Genomic DNA, 23,815 nt, shown 5'->3' with positions numbered 1-23,815 from the left:
CAAATAAATAAATGTTTAAATTTGCACGCGAATAATACCTATTATCGGTGTAAACACGTGTTCTATAGCGTAATTTCTACTGAAAACGGTGAGAGAAATTCTGAAGAAAAATTGTTATGATTGGGGTAAAACATCCTAAAAAAGTATTACTAATACTGGAATAAATAAAAATAAATTATGTAAAAGACATTTCATGATCGGAGGTTTTTACAGAAACTACCTTTGTTGTCAACCAAAAGGGTTGTAGTTTTGTAATTATACAAAACCAAAAAAATTCTAAAATTAAATTTTAGAGTTCATGTAAATTTTTTGGAAATGTTTATTTTGTTAAAATTTTAGTTGTGTGATATGAAAATGGTATGAATGATAACAAATCGAATGAGAATTTGAAAACAAAAACATGGATTTTTGAACTAGTATGGCAGGCCATATGTGTTACATTTAGGGGGCTGAGGGAACTTGTGTTGTTGTGAAAAATTGTTGTATTATTTGAATCGTGAAAGGTTAATTGATATATGTAGGGTGGTTGGGTGGGGTTTTTTCAGGAGGGTGTATGATTTTTATGGTGGATCTATGTTGTAGGGAAAATAGAAGAGGAAGGAGAAAGCTTAGGGTTCTTTACAAGAAAATAATTGTAATGGATTGAATTGGTTGTGGTAAGGGGTCCTAAACAATTCATTGCATGTATTAGTGAATTTTCATGATTGGATTGAAATATCTCAATTCTTAAACTTTGGGGTTTATGAGATTTTTTGTATTTAAGTGTTGGGTTACTTATATTATATTAATGAATTCAAAGTGAAGATTGAATAAAAACAATGACCGTTAGTTTGGACTTGAGGGAACTTTGAGAATTTATATAATTGTGAAATAATAGGTGAAATTAATTTGTGTTGAGGTAAATGAGTTGATTAATTAAAAAGTTAGGTGATTACATGAAATTCATAGTAGTAGGAATGATTACATCAAAAAAGTTAGGGGAAATTTTTGGAATATTGTGTTAATTGATAGAGTGTGAGTTAAATTTATAGTAATTAGGGTGAAATTTGGATTTATGTAGGATTGGATACTTATGGTAATGTTTTTGGAAAATGTAGGAATGAGAAATACTAAGTTTGTTGTGGTTAAGATGATTATTGACTAAATTAGGTTGCTTGAGATGTTTTATTGATGTTATAATTGCTTGGGTGTTGTGTTTAACATTTTAATGAGGATTGCTGAGAATTTAATTATTTTTGTTATATATTGGAATATTTGAATTTTTTTAATGAGGCTAAAACTGGGGGAAATTGGTAATGTGATTATATTAAAATTGTTTTAGGTGTTTAAGTGGGAAATTTTTTTTCAATAATGCATTACTTTATTATTTTAACAAAAACATGTTTTTTAAATATAAACACTATCTTTAAATAAAAATAACAATAGGTTTTTTTAAAAAAATAAAATAGTATTTAAATATTTGTACTAGGGAATATTTTTAATAAATATAATAAAATCATGCTAAAATTTTATTTAAAGTTTAAGCGAAATCTTTATTTTCATTAAATATTCATGATATATTTTTTTTGGCATATTAGGTATATATTTAAAAAAAAACTGTTAACGGTTTTTATCAGTTTTTATCGATTCATGATAGAAATATATACAAAAATCTCATAAAATAAATATTATCAGGTATATAATTGTTAACAAAAACTCATAAATTTTTTTAATAACAATGACAAAATTCAATAATAACTTAAATAAAATGCTAAGTTTTTTTTTTCTAACGCATTTCAACCAAATATTAAAAAAATGAAAAAAAAATAGAAAGGGGAAACGCGGGACCTCACAGTTCACAGGGAAACAATGATCCTTTTAGGTTTTTGTTAATAATTAATAATTTTCAATTCTCTCATTAAGTAAATTTCAGCTCTCCCTCACCCCAAGCACGCTGCAGACATCCCGCCTCTCTCACCACCAACGGTGATCTCTCCCTCCTATAACAGTCACTGCACAGCCTCCTCCCTCTTCATGCCGACAACAAGAAACCGACCACCCACCAACACAACCCCTCCGAAAATATCATAGATCAGATTTCACAGCAGACTTGACAGCAAACCGAAGCCTCCCTCTCCAGCGCCGTCACTAACAGCCACTGGGGAACCATAGTTTTCATTTTGGTTTTTTTTTTTTTACTATTCTCATACCCTTTTTAAAAATAAAATTACTCTCATACCCTCTCCAGCGCCGTCACTAACAGCCACTGGGGAACCATAGTCCTCCCAACAAGTGTCTTCATTTTGGTTTTGATTGTTTAAAATTAGTCTTCTTTTTTATCGTGCTCGATCCACTAATTGTTTATATTATTATTATTATTATTTATTTGTAGCTTTTACTCCTTCCCCAGCCAAATTGTCTCACTTTTTTCTCTACTTTGGATTTTATTATTTAAAAATAGAGTTTCCCTTTCCTTTATATCGTGCTGATCCACTGATTGATTTTTGATTTTCTGTTTTTCAATTCCATTCCTGACTCGGCACCTGTCATGTGAATCTTAGCATCTCCTGCTACCCTGTCCTTGTCATTGATCCTGGTTCAGTGTTATCCTCCATTCCTTACTCAGCACCTGTCATATGAATCCTAGCATCTCCTCCTTGGAGCTGGAAATTCTTGTGACAAAACACTGCATATCTGGTTGCTGTCTTCTTAGAATTATAAGGCACGTTTGCAATGTGGCTGGCAACATAATTCATAATATCTGCAGAGTTATGTTCAAGGATGAAATATTCACTAACATCCATATAGGTTGCAATTTGGTCAATAATTCTTTAATTGACTTACAAACGATAAGAATTTTATCCTTAAACAACCCATTACCTTTAGGCGCTATCACAAACCCGTCTCTTTTCTGCTTCTTGTGTCATGATCAATGAGTTTGGGCAAGCCACAGCTCCTCTCTTCAACCCTTGCAGCTGGTACATAGATCTCTTGTAAGATTATTTTGATCTTTTTTTTGAAACAATAATGCCCAAGTTTTACATATGGGTAGATGCGAATGTGAGTTTGGCATTACTATGGCATGGTAGATGCTTCATGTATGCTCTGCAACTGCATCAAGTTGCAGTGGCATATGGGATAAAACCAGAATAAGTGGCTTTCATTCTTTGAATCGACTAACCGTTTGGGAGCGCGGCTCCCTAAAAATTCGTTTTTTGTTTTTGTTAGAAATTTTTTTTTTTATGTTTTCAGATCGCTCACTTAAAAATAATTTTTAAAAATTAAAAAAAACATCATTTTGATGCATTTCTAAATGAAAAACATTTTAAACCTCTACCGCTACCACGATTCCAAACAGGCTATTAAGCTAGTTTATGAACTTTTGTTTGGCACGGATCATGTGGCATGCATGGTGAAGGGTTCCAGGCCCACCCCTCCCTTCCCCACTTCCCCCCTTCCCTTCTCCTCAAAACAAACACTGCAAGTAGTTGCAGCATTTATTTTCATGCTGATCACTCTTTTAGCTAAACTTTGTACATGCATTACTTGTTTATGTGGTCTCAAAACAGTTTTCGTTTTTAATTTGATAGGGGAATGGGGAGACATGGTTGGTTTCTCCCTGCTACTGGAGTACTGGCCACCATTATCCAATTGAAACCCGAAATTCTCACACCATTATAAACGATGCTATCATAATCATGGCTGTTGTTGCTGTGCTCGTCCATGTTGTATGCAGTGCATTTGAAGATATACTTGAAGCTGGCCACTTCAAATCAATTGCTGCCGGCACCAGTCAACTGGCCAGAGCTCTAGCCATTACTCTACTACTCATAATCTGCGTCCCAAAAATTTGGTGGTTTCTTCTTTTGGCATGGGTGTTGTTCTTTATATGGGTAACATATACTTTACGTGAGGAATTGTTAAAATTTTTTGTTTAATTTAGTTTGTTAATGTTAATTTTTTTATTTAGTTATTAGACTTTCATGACACAGATCCTGAGTTTAACGGGTTAACATGGTTTGACGACTTAACCTAGATTTTTTTTTGTTTTATTTTTCTTTTTAATTAAATTTTTTTCGTTTAGTTTAGTTTGTTAACGTTCACTTTTTTTATTAGTTACCAGAGATCATGACACGGATCTCGGGTTTAACGGGTTAACCTGGTTTGACGATTTAACCTGAAATTTTTTTTTTTGCTTTTTTTTCTTTATAATTATTTTTTTATTTAGTTTAGTTTGTTAATGTTAAATTTCTTTCTATTTAGTTTTTTTTTTACTTCTTAGAGGTTTATTTTTCTTTTTAATTAATTTTATTTAATTAATTTAGTTTATTAATATTAATTTTTTTCTATATAGCTCTTGGCTGATACCTTTAGTTTTTCTTTTTTTTTTTGTTGTTTTTATGTCTTTAACTATGGACTGCACAATGCAGTCCATAGTGAAAAGGGTAATGACTTTTGTATTTTTTTCTTTTTAAATAATTTTTTTCGTTTAATTTAAATTGTTAATGTTAAATTTTTTTCTATTTAGTTATCAAACTTTTATGACACAGATTCCGGGTTTGATGGGTTAACCTGGTTTAACGAGTTAGCCCGGTTAATTCTGGGTTAACCCATTAATTTTTTTTCCTATTTAGTTATCAAACTTTTACAACGCGAATCTAAGGTTTGACGGGTTAACCTGGTTTGAAGGGTTAACCCAATTAATTCATATTTTTTTTTCTTCATTAGTTTTTTTCTTCCTGTTGGTTTTTTTCTTTTTAATAAATCTATTTAATTATTACACTTTTATGACACGACCTTGCAGCCAGACCCACGTCCAATGCTATTGGATCTGGTATTGCAACCAAACCCACTTAAATTGAGGGCATGCAAGTTTAATGTTATTATTAATATTATAAATATTACTCTTGGGTCAGGCGTTGCAACCAAATCTAAGACTCTTGGGTATAACTTTGTAGAAAGACCTAATACTTTTAAATCTTAGTTTTTTAAAAAATATAAAAAATAATTAACCCGCGGTATCGCGCGGGTCATGTAACTAATTTGAGCTAAATATGACGGAAAAAGATGAAAAGGGGGGTGGGGCAAAAATATTACGTGAGCGTTTGGTGATGTCGCTACGATTGCACTACCGTTTGGTTAAGAAAAAAAAGGTGTTTTATGCTTGTAGGATCCTCTAATTTTGCTGCTTCTCTCGTGAGAAGAATCACGTGATCCGATCATGTGAACAATAAAGATATTTTTTACTGTTCTGACCGAATTAGATTCGGTTTAAAGTTAAAAATACAAATCAGATCCGACCCTACCATGTTTTGTATTCTCGCTATTGAGAAGTCATGAGTCATTTTCATTGTTGACTGAAAAAAGAATACCCTACCCTACCATGTTTCGCCTCAAAAGCATTCACAATGCAAAACTTTAACTTTTTTATTATTATTATTATTTTAACTTTAACTTTATTATTATTATTATTATTACATGTTGTCAAATTACGGTTGCGCTATTGTATATGTCATAACTTATTTATATTAAATTTTAAAAATATATTCTAAAGGTTCTTTACAGTTTTTTAATATTCAATTTTTTAAAAGATATATAAAAATAATATTTTTAAAAGTAAAAAAACATAGTTGGAATATTAAGTAATATTTTAAAATACGTGAATTATATATATTTTTTATTTTGTTTTTGTTTTTTTGTTTTTTCCATATTTTTTTTTGTTTTTGTTTTTTTTGGGTTTTACATGTATTTTTTCCTTTTTTTCCTAAGATTGTCTTATTCTTCTTTTATATTTTTTTTTTGTGTTTTTTTTTTTAAATTATCTTTGTCAATTTTTTTTTAATATTGAACTAGTTGAGAATTTAGTTTTGTAATTTTTTTCTTTAAAACATTATAGATTGCTACAATGTTTCTCTACGTGGTTTTTTTATGAAATTTTTTCTTTTTTTTTCCAAAATAGTCTGTCGATTTTATTTTTTTCATATTGAGCTGGTTGAGAATTTTGCTTTATAGTTTTTATCTCTAAAACACTATAGATTACTACAATGTTTCCTCACATAGTTTTTGTTTTGCTACAGTGTTTCCCCACATGTTTTTTTTTTAAATTATCTTTGTCGAATTTTTTTTTAATATTGAGCTGGTTAAGAATTTAACTTTAACTTTCCCCGTATGTTTTTTTCCCATTTTTTTTTGCTTTTTTTTCAAAATTATCTTCTTCTTTTTTTTCATTTTTTTTCAATTTTTTGTGGTGTTTTTTAGAATTATTTTTGTCGATTTTATTTTTTTAATATTGATCTGGTTGAGAATTTAGCTTTGTAGTTTTTTTCTTTAAAACACTATGAATTATTATAATATTTCTATGCATGGTCTTTTTTATAATTTTTTTTATTTTTTTTTTAAATTGTCTTTGACGAACCATAGTATTCATACTAGTTAGATGACCCGCGCAATGCTGCGGGTCAATTTATTTTTGCATAAAAAATATCAAAAAAAGCTAAGATTTAAAAGTGTTAGGTCTTTCTGTAAAACTATACCCAAGAGTCTTGGGTTTTGCTGCAATGTCTGACTCAAGAGTAATATTTATAATATTAATAATAACATTAAACTTGCATGACCCAAGTTTAAGTGGGTTTGGCTGCAATACCAGACTCAATAACCTTGGATGTGGGTCTGGCTGCAAGGTCGTATCATAAAAGTGTGATAATTAAATAGATCAAGTAAAAAAAAAAAACATAGAAAAAAACACCAACATGAAGAAAATAACTAATGAAGAAAAAGAAAAAAATCTGAATTAACTGGGTTAACTCTTCAAACCAGGTTAACCCGTCAAACATTGGATTTGTGTCGTGAAAGTTTGATAACTAAATTAAAAAAAATTGACGGGTTACCCTAGAATTAACTAGGCTAACTCGTCAAATCCGGGATCTATGTCATAAAAGTCTGATAATTAAATAGAAAAAATTTAATATTAAGAAAGTAAATTAAAAAAAATAATTAAAAAAGAAAAGAAAAAGAAAAAAGCCAGAAAAAAAACTAAAAGCATCAGCTTTTTCACTGTGGACTGCACTGTGCAGTCCACAATAAAAGGCTTAAAAAGGAAAAGAAAAGGGAAAAAAACAAAGGCATACCCACGGGTTAATTTTTTTTTCTTGCATAAAAAAATATAAAAAAGGCTAAAATCTAAGAGTCTTAGGTCTTTCTGCAAAGATATACTCTAAAGCCTTGGGTCTCACTGCAACGCTTGACCCAAGAGTAATATTTATAATATTAATAATAATATTAAACTTACATGACTCAAGTTTAAGTGAGTTTGACTGCAACACCAGATCCAAGAGCCTTCGATGTGGGTCTGGCTGCAAGATCGTGTCATAAAAGTATGATAATTAAATAGATTAATTAAAAAGAAAAGAACAAAGAAAAAAAAACCAACATGAAGAAAAAAATTAATGAAGAAAAAGAAAAAAAAATCTGAATTAACTGGGTTAACCCTTCAAACCAAGTTAACTCATCAAACTTGGGATTCATGTCATGAAAGTTTGATAACTAAATAGAAAAAAAAAAATTGATGGGTTAACCAAGAATTAACTCAGTTAACCCGTGAAACCAGGTTAACCAATCAAACCCAGGATATGTGTCATAAAAGTCTGATAATTAAATAGAAAGAAATGTAACATTAACAAACTAAATTAAACAAAAAAAACTAATTAAAAAGAAAAAAAAAACTTCGGGTTACCTTGTCGAACCAGGTTAACCCGTTAAACCCGGGATCCATGTCATAAAAGTTTGATAACTAAATAAAAAAAATTTAACATTAACAAAAGAAAAAAACATATAAAAATGGACGGGTTAACCCAGAATTAACTGGGTTAACCAGTAAAACCAGGTTAACCCGTAAAACGTGGTTAACCCGTCAGACCTGGGATATGTGTCATGAAAGTCTGATAACTAAATAGAAAGAAATTTAACATTAACAAACTAAAGTAAACGAAAAAAATTAATTAAAAAGAAAAAAAACAAAAAAAAAACTTCGGGTTAACTCGCCAAACCAGATTAACCTGTTAAACCTGGGATCCTTGTCATGAAAGTCTGATAACTAAATAAAAAAAATTTAACATTAACAAAAAAAAAATAGACGGGTTAATCCAGAATTAACTGGGTTAACCCGTGAAACCAAGTTAACCCGTGAAACCTGAGATATGTGTCATGAAAGTCTGATAACTAAATAGAAAGAAATTTAACATTAACAAACTAAAGTAAACGAAAAAAATTAATTAAAAATAAAAAAAATCCGGGTTAACTCGTGAAACCAAGTTAACCTGTTAAACCCGGGATCAATGTCATAAAAGTCTGATAACTAAATTAAAAACATATTAACATTAACAAACTAAATTAAACAAAACAAAATTTATTAAAAGAAAAAAAACAAAGAAAGAAAAAAAAAATCTAAAGGCATCAAAAAAGAAAAAATGAAGAAAAATGAAGAAAAATTGCTTAAAAAAAAAGCTTAAAAAATGAAAAAGAAAAAAGAAACAGCTCAGCCTTTTACTGTGGATTTTGCTACAGTGAAAGGCTGAGCAGTTTTAGTATATTTCTAATTGGTTTTGGTTGTATAAATTAGTCTTCTTCCTTCTTATAGTGCTAGATCCACTCATTGTTTTCTTTTTCTTTTTTTATTTGTTGCTTTTACTCCTTCCCCAGCCAAATTGTCTCATTTTTTTCTCCACTTCGGATTTTCCTCCTTGCTTTATATCGTGCTGATCACTAATCGATTTTTTCTCTTTTTTTTTTAATTGCTGTTTAAAAAAAACTATAAATTATATTTTATTTTTAATTAATTTTTTTAACAAAAAAATGCATGCAAAATGTTAATTAAATTAACATTTTAAAACTATTATCAAGGCAAGAAGCAATTTCAATGTTTCATGTAACAATAAAATTTGATTTATTTAAAATAAGTTTGTCCAGCTATTGAACTACGTACAATTAATGCAGGTATTAGACAATTTAAGAGTTTATTTATAATTAAAAACAAGGTAGGTCTTTCTGTTTTAGTGATTTGGTTTCTTGAGATTTTAGATACATGAAAAAGCTGGTCCCTCTCTTCCATTAAATTATGTCTAAAACATTAGCTTAAAGAGGACACGTTACACGTAGTTAAGGGGACCAAAATTTGATTGTTGATAATTAATTTCAATCAAAATTAATCACAAAAGGAGAACTAATAAGCTTGTAAATTCATGTGGTGGTGGTCTCTTGATGGTTTCTAAGAGGTCGTGATTAACAGACCACGCGCGGGTACAATTTCTAGCAAAGCTAAGAACACATAACTTGCTTACACCCAATTCAAGAGGAGACTAAAGTTCACCCTTTGTCCTTGCTGTGATGGTTAGATTAATTTTCTATTAACAAATATTTTTTCATAAATTCAAATCTTAATGGCCTAATTGTATTTTTAAAGCTATAGGGGTTCGATGTGACTCAATCCTTAAACCACAGTGAATGTTGGGTTAAGCTTTAAGGAAGAGATTTTGGTTTGTGTTTTAGATGTTAGTGTCTAGCTATATATATCTTCCCATTCATGGATTATCCAAGTAGTGTATGTTTATACAATATATTCTCTAATTTTGTTATTTGTTTAATCATATTTTGTGTGATGATGATGGATTCTTAGGTTGCAAGCTGCTGTTTTCATATTAGCCTATTTGGCATGCCTGTAATTCATGTTTTGTTTCTTGCCCACATTTGAATTAAGAAATTTACCAAATATTTTCTACTTAGTTTCTTATAATGTATTAAGGAAAAGAAAATCAATTCAATTCCCACTTCTCTCTTGTTTTACATAACAGGATACAAATATTACACCCACCTTCGATCAAATATGGAACATAGGTTTATTTCATAGTTATAGAATCCAGCCTAGCTCAATAAAATAAAATAATAGGTTGATCCGCCTAATTTGTGATTCGAACCTTAAGCCAGATCAGACCCATGTAGGTCTTATAACTATGATTTATTTTAAAATGAATAAGAAAAATGGTGAAGCGATCTCAGAAGAATTAAAAGAAAGGTCGTGCTAAAGTTAGATTTCACTATTTAGTTATTATTAGTTGATTTTTTATGTGTTGTTGCTGCGAGTATTTCAACCAGGTTATCTAACTAGTTGAGCTTGGTGAGTTAACATGCTTAACCGCTGACTTGGCCTCTGAACCTAATCAAGTTTTAAATGAAATTGGATGAGAGTTCACTTTGTAGACCTCTAGTCTAAAAATTGATAAATTAGTGTTAAAGAAGACAATTTTTAATTGAAAAATGGTAAATTAAGAGAAAAAATTGCCATGATTTGGATGAAAATCTCTAGTTAATTAGTTTAAATCCCAGATGAAATAAAATAATAAATCGGTACTTGAAATATTAGTCCTGGAATAAATCATGTAAATTCCTGAACCGAGAGAAAATAATTATTTATTAGAAAATTTTTGTAAATAAGGTGAAAATCCTTAGAAAAATATAATGGAACTCCAAATAAATAAATGTTTAAATTTGCACGTGAATAATACCTATTATCGGTGTAAACACGTGTTCTATAGCGTAATTTCTACTGAAAACGGTGAGAGAAATTCTGAAGAAAAATTCTTATGATTGGGGTAAAACACCCTAAAAGAGTATTACTGATACTGGAATAAATAAAAATAAATTATGTAAAAGACATTTCATGATCGGAGGTTTTTACGGAAACTACCTTTGTTGTAAACCAAAAGGGTTGTAGTTTTGTAATTATACAAAACCAAAAAAATTTCAAAATTAAATTTTAGAGTTCATGTAAATTTTTTGGGAATGTTTATTTTGTTAAAATTTTAGTTGTGTGATATGAAAATGGCATGAATGATAACAAATCGAATGAGAATTTGAAAAAAAACATGGATTTTTGAACTAGTATGGCAGGCCATATGTGTTACATTTAGGGGGTTGAGGGAACTTGTGTTGTTGTGAAAAATTGTTGTATTATTTGAATTGTGAAAGGCTAATTGATATATGTAGGTGGTTGGGTGGGGTTTTTTCAGGAGGGTGTATGATTTTCATGGTGGATCTATGTTGTAGGGAAAATAGAAGAGGAAGGAGAAAGCTTAGGGTTCTTTACAAGAAAATAATTGTAATGGATTGAATTGGTTGTGGTAAGGGGTCCTAAACAATTTATTGCACGTATGAGTGAATTTTCATGATTGGATTGAAATATTTCAATTCTTAATCTTTGGGGTTTATGAGATTTTTTGTATTTAAGTGTTGACTGAATGATGAATTATAGTTGTTGGGTTACTTGTATGATATTAATGAATTCAAAGTGAAGATTGAATAAAAACAATGACCATTAGTTTGGACTTGAGGGAGCTTTGAGAATTTATATAATTGTGAAATAATAGGTGAAATTAATTTGTGTTGAAGTAAATGAGTTGATTAATTAAAAAGTGAGGTGATTACATGAAATTCATAGTAGTAGGAATGATTGAAGGCATGGGAAATGTTTTTGGAATATTGTGTTAATTGATAGAGGTGTGAGTTAAATATATAATAACTAGGGTGAAATTTGGATTTATGTAGGATTGGATACTTATGGTAATGTTTTTGGAAAATGTAGGAATGAGAAATACTAAGTTTGTTGTGGTTAAGATGATTATTGACTAAATTAGGTTGCTTGAGATGTTTTACTGATGTTAGAATTGCTTAGGTGTTGTGTTGAACATTTTAACGAGGATTGCTAAGAATTTAATTATTTTTGCTATATATTGGAATATTTGAATTTTTTTAATGAGGCTAAAACTGGGGAAAATTGGTAATGTGATTATATTAAAATTGTTTTAGGTGTTTAAGTGGGATTGAGGAGGATAAGACTTGGTGATAAATAATGTCGTTAGAATTTTTGTAAGAAATCTCTTCTTGAGGCAATATATGAGAATATTGAAGGTACGAGAGATTAAAAAGATCTTTGTAAGTAATAGAGAGAATGAATAGATCTTTGTAATTGAGACAAGAATCATTTTGAAATTGATTTATAAGGTATAAATGTTTATTGGACACAATTTAAGTGTAGCAAAATGTTAGAAATTGAACACACACTGGTGTTTCAAATTGACAAATTAAAGAGGAAAGCAAAAGAAATAGAAATCTTTTTATAAGATATATAATTATGCAATGATAAGCTTGCATCATAAATGAAATGGAAATAACTTCGAATAAGGAAGGTTACTAATAATAAAAAAAAAAAAATACCTCTAAACTTTACATATATGACAATTAAAAATATAATAATTGCACAAAAAGTTTGGGGCGGTACACCTTTATCGTGGCTCGAACAACGTTGCAAGTGCACCCATAACTTGGTTGCTCATGCCAAAACCTGATTCCATATAAAAGAAAAATTTAAAACTACATCATTGTAATATTATTTATAAAAAAATATTTAATTAATTATTTTCTAGATTATCTTAAATTAAATTGGTTTAACCCGTCTAAATGATGACGTATGTCATGACTTAAAATTATTGAAGAGAAATATACTTTATTATTTTAACAAAAACATGTTTTTTAAATATAAACACTATCTTTAAATAAAAATAACAATAGGTTTTTTTAAAAATAAAATAGTATTTAAATATTTGTACTAGGGATTTTTGATTTTCTGTTTTTCAATTTGTTCATTTAAAAGTGAGGTTGTCAATTATTATAATAATAAATTTTAATTCCAGAATATGTTAGTTTAGTGTGTATATATATATAAACTAAAATGGAAGAGGGTAAAATAGGGCCAATTATTATAGATCATGAAATTGAATTGAAGCAGTGAATTTATTATAGTTATGATGCCAGGTAGATGTAAATATATTTTTTAATTACAAATATATTAAAATAATTTTTTATTTTTACTTTAAAATGATAAAATAATAATAAAAAAACACGAAATCAATTTAAATAACAGATTAAATCATAATACCAAACAATATAAATTAAAGTAGTCTCCATGGGCCAATCCCCAGCCCTTTAAATTCTATGTAATAAAATTTGTTTAGTTTAAAATAAGTTATGTTTTTAACCTGATTTTCCTACCTAATACGTTAATAAAATATTGATTAATTAAGGCAGAAAGAGAAATTACCATCCATTAAAAATTGATAAATAATGGAAAGGGAAGTCAACAACATATAATAAACTACAATTTTTTGTTGAAGGTAGCAAGAGAGATGTGAGATGGTGAAGAAAAAAAGGAGCAACAAGAACTCGGGAGCTTCTACATACTTTTGGATTATTTTCTTTTTCTTAAAGCAGGTATTCAAACAATATATTACAGATAACGTTACCAAGTTGCGGTCATACTGGTAAAAATAGCACTTGTAAGTTCAATCACACCACGCAATTATATATATATAGACAACTGTCTTTCATCGACCGTACAAATGAATCTCTTCAATGGATATAGACGTCGACCAGTGAGAAACACACAAATGATTCTGAACACACAAATGAATCTCTTCAAGGGCTCGGTATGGTTACACTGGCAACTCATTATTTGGCTCTTAGGGCAACTCATTCGGCAACTCATTATTTGGCTCTTAGGGCAACTCATTCGGCAACTCATTTGGCTCTTGGGCTTGGCCGTGGCGTTGACGAAGGTGAACTGCATTGTATAGTAAAGTATATGTTACCCATATAAAGAACAACACCCATGCGGAAAGAAGAAACCACCAAATTTTTGGGACGCAGATTATGAGTAGTAGAGTAATGGCAAGAGCTCTGGCCAGATGACCGGTGCCGGCAGCAATTAATCTGAAGTGACCAGCTTCGAGTATATCTTCAAATGCACTGCATACAACATGGATGAGCACAGCAACAACAGCCATGGTTATGATAGCATCGTTTATAATAGATGGAGTGAGAGTTTCAGGTTTCAATTGGATAATTGTGGCCAGTACTCCAGTAGCAGGGAGAAACCATCCATGTCCTGCCATTCCCCTATCAATTAAAAACGAAAACTGCTTTAGACCACATAAACAAGTAATGCATGTACAAAGTTTAACTAAAAGAGTGATCAGGATGAAAATAAATGCTGCAACTACTTGCAGTGTTTGTTTTGAGGAGAAGGGAAGGGGGGAAGTGGGGAAGTGGGGACGGGAGGGGTGGGACTGGAACCCTTCACCATGCATGCCACATGATTCGTGCCAAACAAAAGCCCATAAACCAGCTTACGTCGATTCAAAGAATGGAAGCCACTTGCTCTGATTTTATCCCATATGCCACTGCAACTTAATGCAGTTGCAGAGCATGCATGAAGCATCTACCATGCCATAGTACTGCCAAACTCACATTCACATCTACCCAAATGTAAAATTTGGGCATTATTGTTTCAAGTAAAAGATCAAAATAATCTTACAAGAGATCTATGTAGCAGCAGCAAGGGTTGAAGAGAGGAGCTGTGGTTTGCCAAAACTCATTGATCATGACACAAGAAGCAGAAAAGAGATGGGTTTGTGAAAGCGCCTAAAGGCAATGGGTTGTTTAAGGGTAAAATTCTTACCGTTTGTAAGTCATTTAAGGAATTCTTGACCAAATTGCAACCTGTTTGGATGTAAGTGTTTTGTCACAAGAATTTCCAGCTCCAAGGAGGAGATGCTAAGATTCATATGACAGGTGCTGAGTCAGGAATGGAGGATAACACTGGACCAGAATCAATGACAAGGACAGGGTTGCAGGAGATGCTAAGATTCATATGACAGGTGCCGAGTCAGGAATGGAGGGTTACATCAATGACATTGGACAAGCATCAATAACAAGGATCGAAGGGGTTACATCATAGTCATACATGTCATAGCAGTTCTTATAAAATGTTTGTTAAGAGGGTTAGTAGTTTGTTTGGGTGACAGTTAGAATCAGGGGATAAACAGTTAGTTCAAGTGGGTGAACTTGTGCTTGTGTAAAGAGGAAGCAAAGATAAAATTATATTCATTCTGGAGCATTATGATTTCTTCCTGAATTCTTTGTAATTATTCTATTCCTTTAATAATGCTTCTTTTTTATATCTCATCTTTCCTTTTCTCAGTCTTTTCTTCACACACTTCACCTACCTTACATATTCCATCAAATACTTGATTGTATTAATCCTTCTCTGCTCTCCTATCTCTGGATAGTTCAACTAATGAACTTAACTCTAGATTCTTTTGAGCTGTAAACCACAAAACCCCCAATTTCTTAAACCAGAGATTCATTTATGGGACAGAGACTAAGATCTAACATTGTCACATGTATCTATGCAAGAAATCTCAACAATTCCTAACCAGAAAGAGACTACAGAGCTTCATTTATGGGACAGAGACTAAGATCTACCATTGTCACATGTATCTATACAAGAAATCTCAACACTTCCTAACCAGAAAGAGACTGCAGACACGAACCCATGAATAACAAACAAATTCACTTAGCAATTGAGCTTCATGACTCAAAATGGAAATTCAAAAGCAAAAAACTTACTTGTAAGGTTCAAATAATGAACTTAATTAACAAGATCTAGATTCTTTTGAGCTCTAAGGGAGCTATTGACACATATATCTGACAGACATAGACTACAAACCAAACCAGATCCCAAACAAATTTACATATTAATTGAGCTTCTTGATTGCAAAATAGAAAAACAAAAAAACTTACTTCGTTCTTTGCAATCGAGGCTCTCTTCAGATACAGCAATGAGGCTTGTCAGGGATTTTGATCTGTTTAGGGATTTTGATCTGTACTGTATTTTTATTTATTTACTTTGTTAGATTTGATCAAGATTTTTGACTTTGTGAAGGTAATGGGCTGTTTGAAATGGGCTTGTCAGAGAAAGTTGTGATGCATTTTTTGGGCTTCTAAATTTTGTTCAAGGTTTTAATCTCCTCTTTCCTTAACTATTTTTTTTGGTAGCATTGTATTAGAAACAATTATCTATATTAAAATTTAATAGTTATTGAACTTTAAGAATAGACAGTGAGAATCTTGCCCCAAAAAAATAAATAAATTCAAGGTTGAGAGAGAGGCGAACCAAAATCCTAAAAGGTGTCTGTTTAAAAAAGTTGAAATAATTTGGCGAAGGCTTACTGGAAAGAAGAACAATTATACTGAAGATTTATTAAGGACTATGAGCGAGACAACTATCTACCAGGTCATAAAGAAAATCTAAGTGTACTTGAAATTGAATATCACCTATAATAATAGATGAATCGGGTAAACCAAGAAAAAGGTGGCACTATGTCTTGCATACATAATAGGGTATCAAGAAGAAATGATACAAAAGGGAGAAAAAATATATTATTAAATATTTTTTCTTGAATAGAAGAATGGATATAGTCAAAGTCAATTGGAGGGTCATTAAAATTTAGACCAAAGCAAAATTGAAGAAACATTAACGAACAAAAAAGAAAGAAAACAGGGCAAAGGTATTTAGTTTCAAAATTCAGGGTTCTTAACATAAGTTGCAGATTAGTAATCTCATGATGAATCGGGTACTGAGTTTGATTAGCACAAAGGACATGTTGGTGTAAGATCATTTTAACATGTTAAATTTGAAAATTCTACTCCCTCTGTGCCATTAACATCGGCCCTTTCACAAAAGAACAAAAAAACACAAGGTTTAAGGAAGCACCGACAGTCCACTAATTAGAGTTGGCTTTAGCATGCTATTCTTGCTTTACCCCTAAGCTGTCTTGACCACTATGCATTCTTGTATTGTAAATTTAAAAGGTGTCAAAGGACGCAAAAGGAATTTTGCTAGTTATAAAACTTTTGACTTTGAAATAAAATGGGACCCCTGCAAATTGCAAAACTTTGAAATAATAATAGGACCACTAATAATAATAGCTGACTTGGAAAATCACTAAGTTGTGTTAACTGATGCTACGCATTATTGTATTGTACATTTAAAAGGCCCTAAAGGATGCAATAGGAATTCTGATAGTTATAAAACTGACTTTCAAAATGGCCAAATAAAATGGGTCAGCTAAAAATTGCAGACGGGCTAATAATAATAGGATGGAGGCCGTACACAAAAAGATAGGTAGAAAATCACTAAAAGAAAATATAATTTTACCGTTTTTTCATTTATGGCCAAAAATTTATAGAATAGCAGGAAGAAAATGTTTGCATTCTTATTGATAAGAGCAACAATTAAAGTGGAATGCAAAAGTTGATTTGATTTCTGAAACTCAATTGATCATACACACACTCCAATAGACAAACGTATTATTAACAAGATATATGTCAAGGCTATTTTTGTCTCCCAAAAACAAAAGGTATAATACTGAACCAAAACCATTTGTGCACTTTATATACTGGATAGATTGGCAACATTATATAATTCAGAACCTTTCATTCAAGCAGATCAAGAACAAGAGAAAACAGATGAATTGGTAAATGTTGCTTACTCCATGTTCTCCAAATGCTTCCTTCGTCAAAACAATTATGTCTCCAACTGCAAGCCATTTGTCACGCATGAGATTCAACCAGTCCCTGAAGAAGATTGATAAATTTGAGCACATAATGATAAATTTCATTTATTCATTAACTTTGAACACAAATTTGATAAATCAATTTAAATAAAGTGAATTAGAGGACACAATGATCAATATCAAAGTACACCAACAAATTTAAGGCTATATCTGATTAAGGGGAGATCATGATTTGTGATGAGAATCTCGTTTTAACCTGCTACTTTTTTCAAATAAATTCAGCATTAGAGAACAAAAAAGCAATGAATAAAAATGAATTTGAAAAGAACAACAAATAGATAAAGGATTAGAAGATTGCCAAATTTTCCAATAAAAAGATAAACGAATTTGAAAGAAAAAAAATCCACTGATTACCTTGCATCTTTTAGATCAGGCAATGGATAGAGAATAGTGATTGAAAGCATTTTGTCCAGTAACTACCCAAGCAAAAGCGTAGTGTTTCTGAACCACTGGTCCTACAGAAAATTTAGCTTCAGGAAGCTACTTAGCAGTTTCTTCAACATGAGGTTCCAGTACTATTCAGAAGTTCCTGGCACAAGGACATGCTATGGTACAGAGTTTCCACCCACCTGGTATCTTTAGCCATCATCAAATGTTTTATCCAGCATATGTAGAAATTCAAGGCAACAAAAAAGAATCAATTAGTCAAAACTTTATCTGTCAAATTAATGAATTTTATGCGCTGAATATCAACAAAGAGATTGGAGATCACAATCCAAAGATCAAAAATTTATCTGAAATGACATCCAAAAGGCTGTATTTTTTTTATTTTTTTCAGCACAAACAGAAAAACTCGAGAAAGTCAACTCAAAAATCAAATCATTAAGAGTATAAACATAGCCATATGTATCTTGCCAATAACTCCCATGAAAATTACAAATCTAGAACAAGACCTCCTTTGGGGTGCACGTCTGAGCGGTAGATGAAAAAATAGGAAAAAGACGTCCTGGAGTTCCGAGGCCATGATGATCGATATAAAAACAGACAAAGATAAACAGTCAATGGCTGGAACATTGAGAGAACCAAACATCTATTATTGTTTTTGCCAATCACTCCCATGAAAATTACAAATCTAGAACAATTCTTTTTTTTCTCTTCATTCTAGGACGTTCAAGTCCTCTTTTGTGGTGTGAGATGAGAGACACGAAAATATCACCCTTTACCAGGTGAGAGTTGTTTTCTGAGATTAAAAAAACAAAAACAAAAACAAAAACAAAAAACCAGACTAGGTGAGGGAGAAGAGAAGGACTGTTGTCAGTTTCATATCAGCTGAATTTCTCAACCACACATCAAATAATCAAATTCTTTCATGGCATCTCTTCTTTCTTTTTTCCTTCTAGCTAGAGCTTTCAGGCCCTCTTTTGATAAGAGAGATGGGAGAGACGAAAATATCACCCTTAACTTCCAGGTGAGAGTCCTGCCATGAATAAAACAACAGAAAAAGATAAAGAGTCAGTGGCTTGAAAATAGAGAGAACCATATATTTATGGCAGATCTGTTACAGATCCAAACAAACCAGAAAACCAACAGATCCAAACAAGCCAGAAAACCTAGATCTGTTACAGATCTAAACAAGCCAGAAAACCAAACTCCCAACAAATTAAATCATTCAAAAGGATAACCACCACACTTTCAACCTGGAACATAGAGAAAATTTCGAACAGCACATCCAATAAACAGCAGATTTAAAACAGAAGAGAAGAAACCCTTTGTGCATCGGGGTGTGAAGAATCCAGAGAAAGTGGCGTCCAAGGAAATTGTGGCGTCCTTGGAATATGAGGGGGCCGAAGACGTCTTCTTTATTTTGAGACGTCCTTTGAATATGAGCCGGACCGAAGACGTCTTCGGTCTCTTCTTTATTTGAGACATCTTCTTTATTTTGAGACGTCCTTGGAACATGAGCCGGACCGAAGACGTCTTCTTTATTTTGAGACGTCCAAGAGTGATTTTTAAAAAATTTAAAATTTTTTAAAAATATATTAAAATATTATTATTTTTTATATTAATATATTTAAATATGTAAAAATAAAAAAATTAATAATTATTTTAATATATTTTAAAAAATTGACAACAACTAAAAAAAATTTTCTTATAATTTTACAGTTCAAGTTTCCATTCCCTATATATATATATATTAATAATTATTTATTTAAATATTTTTTATTTAAAAATATATTAAAATAATATTTTTATTTTTTTAAAAAATTACAATAAAATAATTTTAAAATAAAAAAAAAGTTAGGAGAAAAAATTAAGCTCAAAGAAAGGAATGAAAGAAAAAATGAAAGAGAGGGACATATCTATTACTTCAATCTACAAAATAGAGAAATTTCCTAACAGAAGATGAAATAACCAACGGATCCATATCCATGCATCTCCTCTCTTTTTTCATCGAGCCAGGGCGTTCTTTGAGGAGTGAGATGAGAGAGACGAAAATATCACCCTTTACTTCCAGGTGGGAGTTCTACCATAAACAAAACAACAGAAAAGGATAAAGAGTAGCAGATCTGTTACCCATCCAAACAAACCAGAAAACCAAACTCCCAACAGCAAATTAAATCAATCAAAAGTATAACCACCACACCTTCAACATGGAAAATAGAGAAAATTTCAACAGCAAATCAAATAACCAGCAGATGTAAAACAGAAGAGTGTCGCGGGGTGCGCCGCGACATCGTCGATGACGGGAGATATTTTATTGTGTCTTTTGATGAGGTGTGGTATTGTTAGGAAAAGAAATAAATTTTGGTTCAATCATAAAATTATAATTAAGTTTCAGGAATTTTCATTTAATATCATGATTATTAAAAACTTATGGCATATGAGAATTCGGGTAAGAGACTAGTTGTGCAACCCCTTATTGTTTGATTGTTTTATTTAAGATAAACTACATTGTTGTTTGATTGTTTTTCTAGGTCGTGTTTATATTTGTTGATCTTGTTTACGGTTCAATGCAGATCTCTATTCATAAGAGAGTTTTTATCTTATCGGGTTAAATCTTAACTGTTCTAAAGTTTGAATTTTAACATTTCATTTTTTACATCTTGTATTTATTTTTAATACTGAACGATATCAATATATGATTAAAGGAGGAGTATGGTAATGTTGAATCCTGGACCAAGATGGTCGTGACAAAAAACACATTGAGCTTGAGTGATTAGCTCGATCTTGAAGAGATACAACCGTCACAGAATGGATATATTTTATTGCCTGATCTCTGGAATTTGGTTTTGCATAATTGTAAAGCAAAATGTGAGGCAGAAATGGACTCTCGAATGCGGTCATAATATTCATCAACTTACTCTCGATCCATCCAAGTTTCTCTTCGCTCAAGGATGTGGTTAGAGATGGCTTAAGAGGCTTGGAGAAAGGGGTTTTGGTTTGTGTTTTAGATGTTAGTGTCTAGCAAACTTATAACTCTAATTTTGTTATTTGTTGTAGTCATATTTTGTGTGATGATCATGGGTCTTAGGTTTACATATTAGAGTCATATTATGCTACGTGCCCACATTTGAATTAAGAAACATATCAAATATTTTCCACTTAGTTACTTCTAAGGCTATGTTTGTTTTCCGGAATTCACTTTCTGCGAAATCATTTTCCAAACTTTCCTGTGTTTGTTTGCCATTAGAAAAGTTAGTCAACGAAAAACACTTTCCAGTCAAAGAAAAATTTGGCTTGGTTTCCAGAAAAGTGTTTTCCTGGAAAATTTGGGCAGAAAACACTTTCCGGAAGTTGTGAAAAATTTAGAAATGTCATATTATTTGCTGATTATATCAAATTTGATCCTCAAACTTTTGATTGCTATATATATTTTGTTTTGAATATTATTTTTTCAATTTCATCTCTTAAAATTTAATTTTTATATTAACTTTGGTCCTTATTTTTATAATTGTTATTTGCTTTTCCCTTATCATTTTTTTATTGAAAATTTTTATGTATCGAATTTGGTCCTCATTCTTTTGATTGTTACTTATTTTATTGGAAATAATTTATGAAATGTTAATTATTATTATTTTAATTTCTTCATCTTTTATTTTTTTTATTTTTTAGATTTGATCTCTATTATTTTGATTATTACTTATTTGATTTGAGATAATTTATGAAATTATATTTTTTTTTCAATTTCATTCTCATTCAACTTTTTAATTTGTAAGATTTGTTCCGCCTTAAGCCCCTTGAGGCGGGCTCTGAAGGGGCTTCGGGCCTGGATCACTGGCCAAAGGAAGGATCAATCTCCAGGGACGAGGTCTGAAATTCCAGTTGTTCAGGTGGACCCGGTTTTTGAGGGATTGGATGGTGGGGCTGGAAGCCTGATCAAGTGGAATCCAATGGCAAATGTTGAGGGACAAGATGTATGGAAGTTCCTTAGAACCATGGATGTGCCTGTGAACTCATTGCATTCAAAGGGATACATCTCTATTGGTTGCGAGCCTTGCACAAGGCCAGTTCTTCCTGGCCAACATGAGAGAGAAGGAAGGTGGTGGTGGGAGGATGCCACAGCTAAGGAATGTGGTCTTCATAAAGGAAATCTGAAACAGGGTGATGCAGCCCAACTTAATGGCAATGGAAACGGGGCTGCCCATGCAAATGGGGCTGCCACTGTTGCTGATATTTTCAACTCCGAGAATTTGGTCAATTTGAGCAGGCCCGGAATCGAGAACTTATTAAAATTAGAGAACCGAAAGGAACCATGGCTTGTGGTGCTCTACGCCCCATGGTGCCAATTTTGCCAAGGTATGGAAGCATCCTTTGTTGAATTGGCCGATAAGTTAGCAGGGAGTGGAGTAAAGGTGGGAAAATTCAGGGCAGATGGCGACCAGAAGGAATTCTCAAAGCAAGAATTACAGCTAGGAAGTTTTCCAACAATCCTTTTCTTCCCTAAACACTCATCTCGCCCAATCAAGTACCCCTCTGAGAAAAGGGACGTGGATTCATTGATGACTTTTGTGAATGCTCTCCGGTAAAACCCTTGACTTCAGTTTCAATGGTGAGTGGGAATGGTGGAGTCACGGAGCCTCGATTTTCAGCATTTCTTAATTGTTTGCTCCCAGCACTGGCGCACACAAATGTATCTTTGGTCTATTTGTATAGTGTTGGTATAGTGTCTTCTCTTAATCATCTTCTCCTTATAATTTGTATTTCTCGAGCCAGAATTTTGATGGTTGTTTTTTGTAGTAAAAATTGTTTAGGTGGAAAGCCAATAAATTAGTGCCAATGATAATGAGTATACCATTGTTGTTTGCATTTATCAATGAATGTCCTGATCTCTCACCATGAGTCAAGACTTGAATCACATTGGATCATTGTATTTTTGAACATCATCAGCAGGATTAATGTTTCACTTTAAAGGGATTGGATTCCTGGGCGCAAGGACTTCAAATTAGCTCAGACGTGTTTTACCTTTTTTTGTCTCCTTTGGGGGTTTTCTTAGACAGTTTTATGCAGTTTTATCTTATGATTTTTTTAAGGAGTCTAAGAACACATAACTTGCTTGCACCCTAGTGGTTTTTCAGCGATAGAGGTCTTTGTGTTGTGGTGATTTGGATACTTGAGTTTATAGATTTATGACGAAGTTGGTCACTCTCTCTTCCATTCTTTTGGAAATGTTCATGAAGTCTAAATTATTAGCTCAAGGAGCACACGTTAAACACAGTTTAAATGGCCAAATTCGATGGTTGATGATTAATTTCAATGAAAATTAAGCACAAAATTAGAACTAACGAGCTTCTAATTCAAGTGGTGATGGTCCCTCGATATTTTCTAAGAGGTCACGATTAAGAGACCACAGGTACAATTTCTAGCAAAGCTAAGAACACATAACTTGCTTACACCCCATTCTAGAGGATACTCAAGTTAACCCCTAATCCTTGCTGTGATGGTTAGAGTAAATTTCCTATCAACGGATATTTTGTCATGAAATCCGAATCTCAATGACCAAATTGCATTTTTAAAGCCATGGGATATTTATTTGCAGTGATAGTGAGTGTTATTGGAGAAGTAATGGTGGGTTTTCAGAGATTTGCTGTTTTTTCTGTAATGTCTGAAACCGAACGTTGTCGAGGTATGGCAATGCTGAATCTTGAACGAAGAAGCTCGTGACAGAGAACGTATTGAGCTTGAGTGATTAGCTTGATCTTGAAGAGATACAACCATCACAGAATGGAGATATTTTGTTGCCTGATCCCTCGAATTTGATTTTGCACAAAATGTGACGCAAAAATGAACTCTCGAATGGAGTCGAAATATTCATCAACTTGCTCTCGATCCAAGTTTTCGCTCAAATATGTGGTTGGAGATGGCCTAAGAGGTTT

The 23,815-nt window shown here is 31.8% G+C and overlaps 2 protein-coding genes and 1 long non-coding RNA gene across 7 annotated transcripts in view; 2 read left to right on the top strand and 1 right to left on the bottom strand.

The window, feature by feature from the left end:
- LOC18109718 (uncharacterized) overlaps positions 1-19,380 on the bottom strand; it is a 32,206-nt gene extending 12,826 nt beyond the window's left edge. Inside the window, exons 1-4 of one of the 5 annotated variants that reach the window (XR_008059043.1) lie at positions 19,208-19,374; positions 17,856-18,918; positions 17,418-17,502; positions 13,257-13,980 (exon numbers count right to left, since the gene is read on the bottom strand). Coding sequence is in view for 1 of the 5 variants with exons in the window: in XM_052452367.1 (XP_052308327.1) it covers positions 13,581-13,980; positions 17,418-17,422 (405 nt within the window). In the remaining 4 variants the exon portion in view is untranslated. Of the gene's footprint in view, positions 1-13,256; positions 13,981-17,417; positions 17,503-17,855 lie in introns of those variants that run through there. The other 4 variants (XR_008059042.1, XR_008059044.1, XM_052452367.1 and 1 more) reach the window with 4 other exon arrangements.
- LOC112326186 (uncharacterized) lies at positions 1,902-3,948 on the top strand. The gene is made up of 2 exons (XR_002979850.2): positions 1,902-2,972; positions 3,570-3,948. It is a non-coding gene; the product is annotated as an uncharacterized LOC112326186 (long non-coding RNA).
- A 1,384-nt stretch (positions 19,381-20,764) lies between the features above and the next one.
- LOC127905209 (5'-adenylylsulfate reductase 3, chloroplastic-like) lies at positions 20,765-22,797 on the top strand. Its single transcript, XM_052452264.1, has 2 exons — positions 20,765-20,781; positions 21,676-22,797. Exons 1-2 carry the CDS (start codon positions 20,765-20,767, stop codon positions 22,466-22,468), a joined length of 810 nt encoding a protein of 269 aa, XP_052308224.1. The 3' UTR covers positions 22,469-22,797.
- Positions 22,798-23,815: the final 1,018 nt, after the last annotated feature.

Source organism: Populus trichocarpa, chromosome 4, assembly GCF_000002775.5.
Source record: "Populus trichocarpa isolate Nisqually-1 chromosome 4, P.trichocarpa_v4.1, whole genome shotgun sequence".
NCBI classification, from domain to species: Eukaryota; Viridiplantae; Streptophyta; class Magnoliopsida; order Malpighiales; family Salicaceae; genus Populus; species Populus trichocarpa.
Note: the sequence above shows the minus strand (reverse complement) of the source record. Positions and strands in the feature narration are given on the sequence as shown.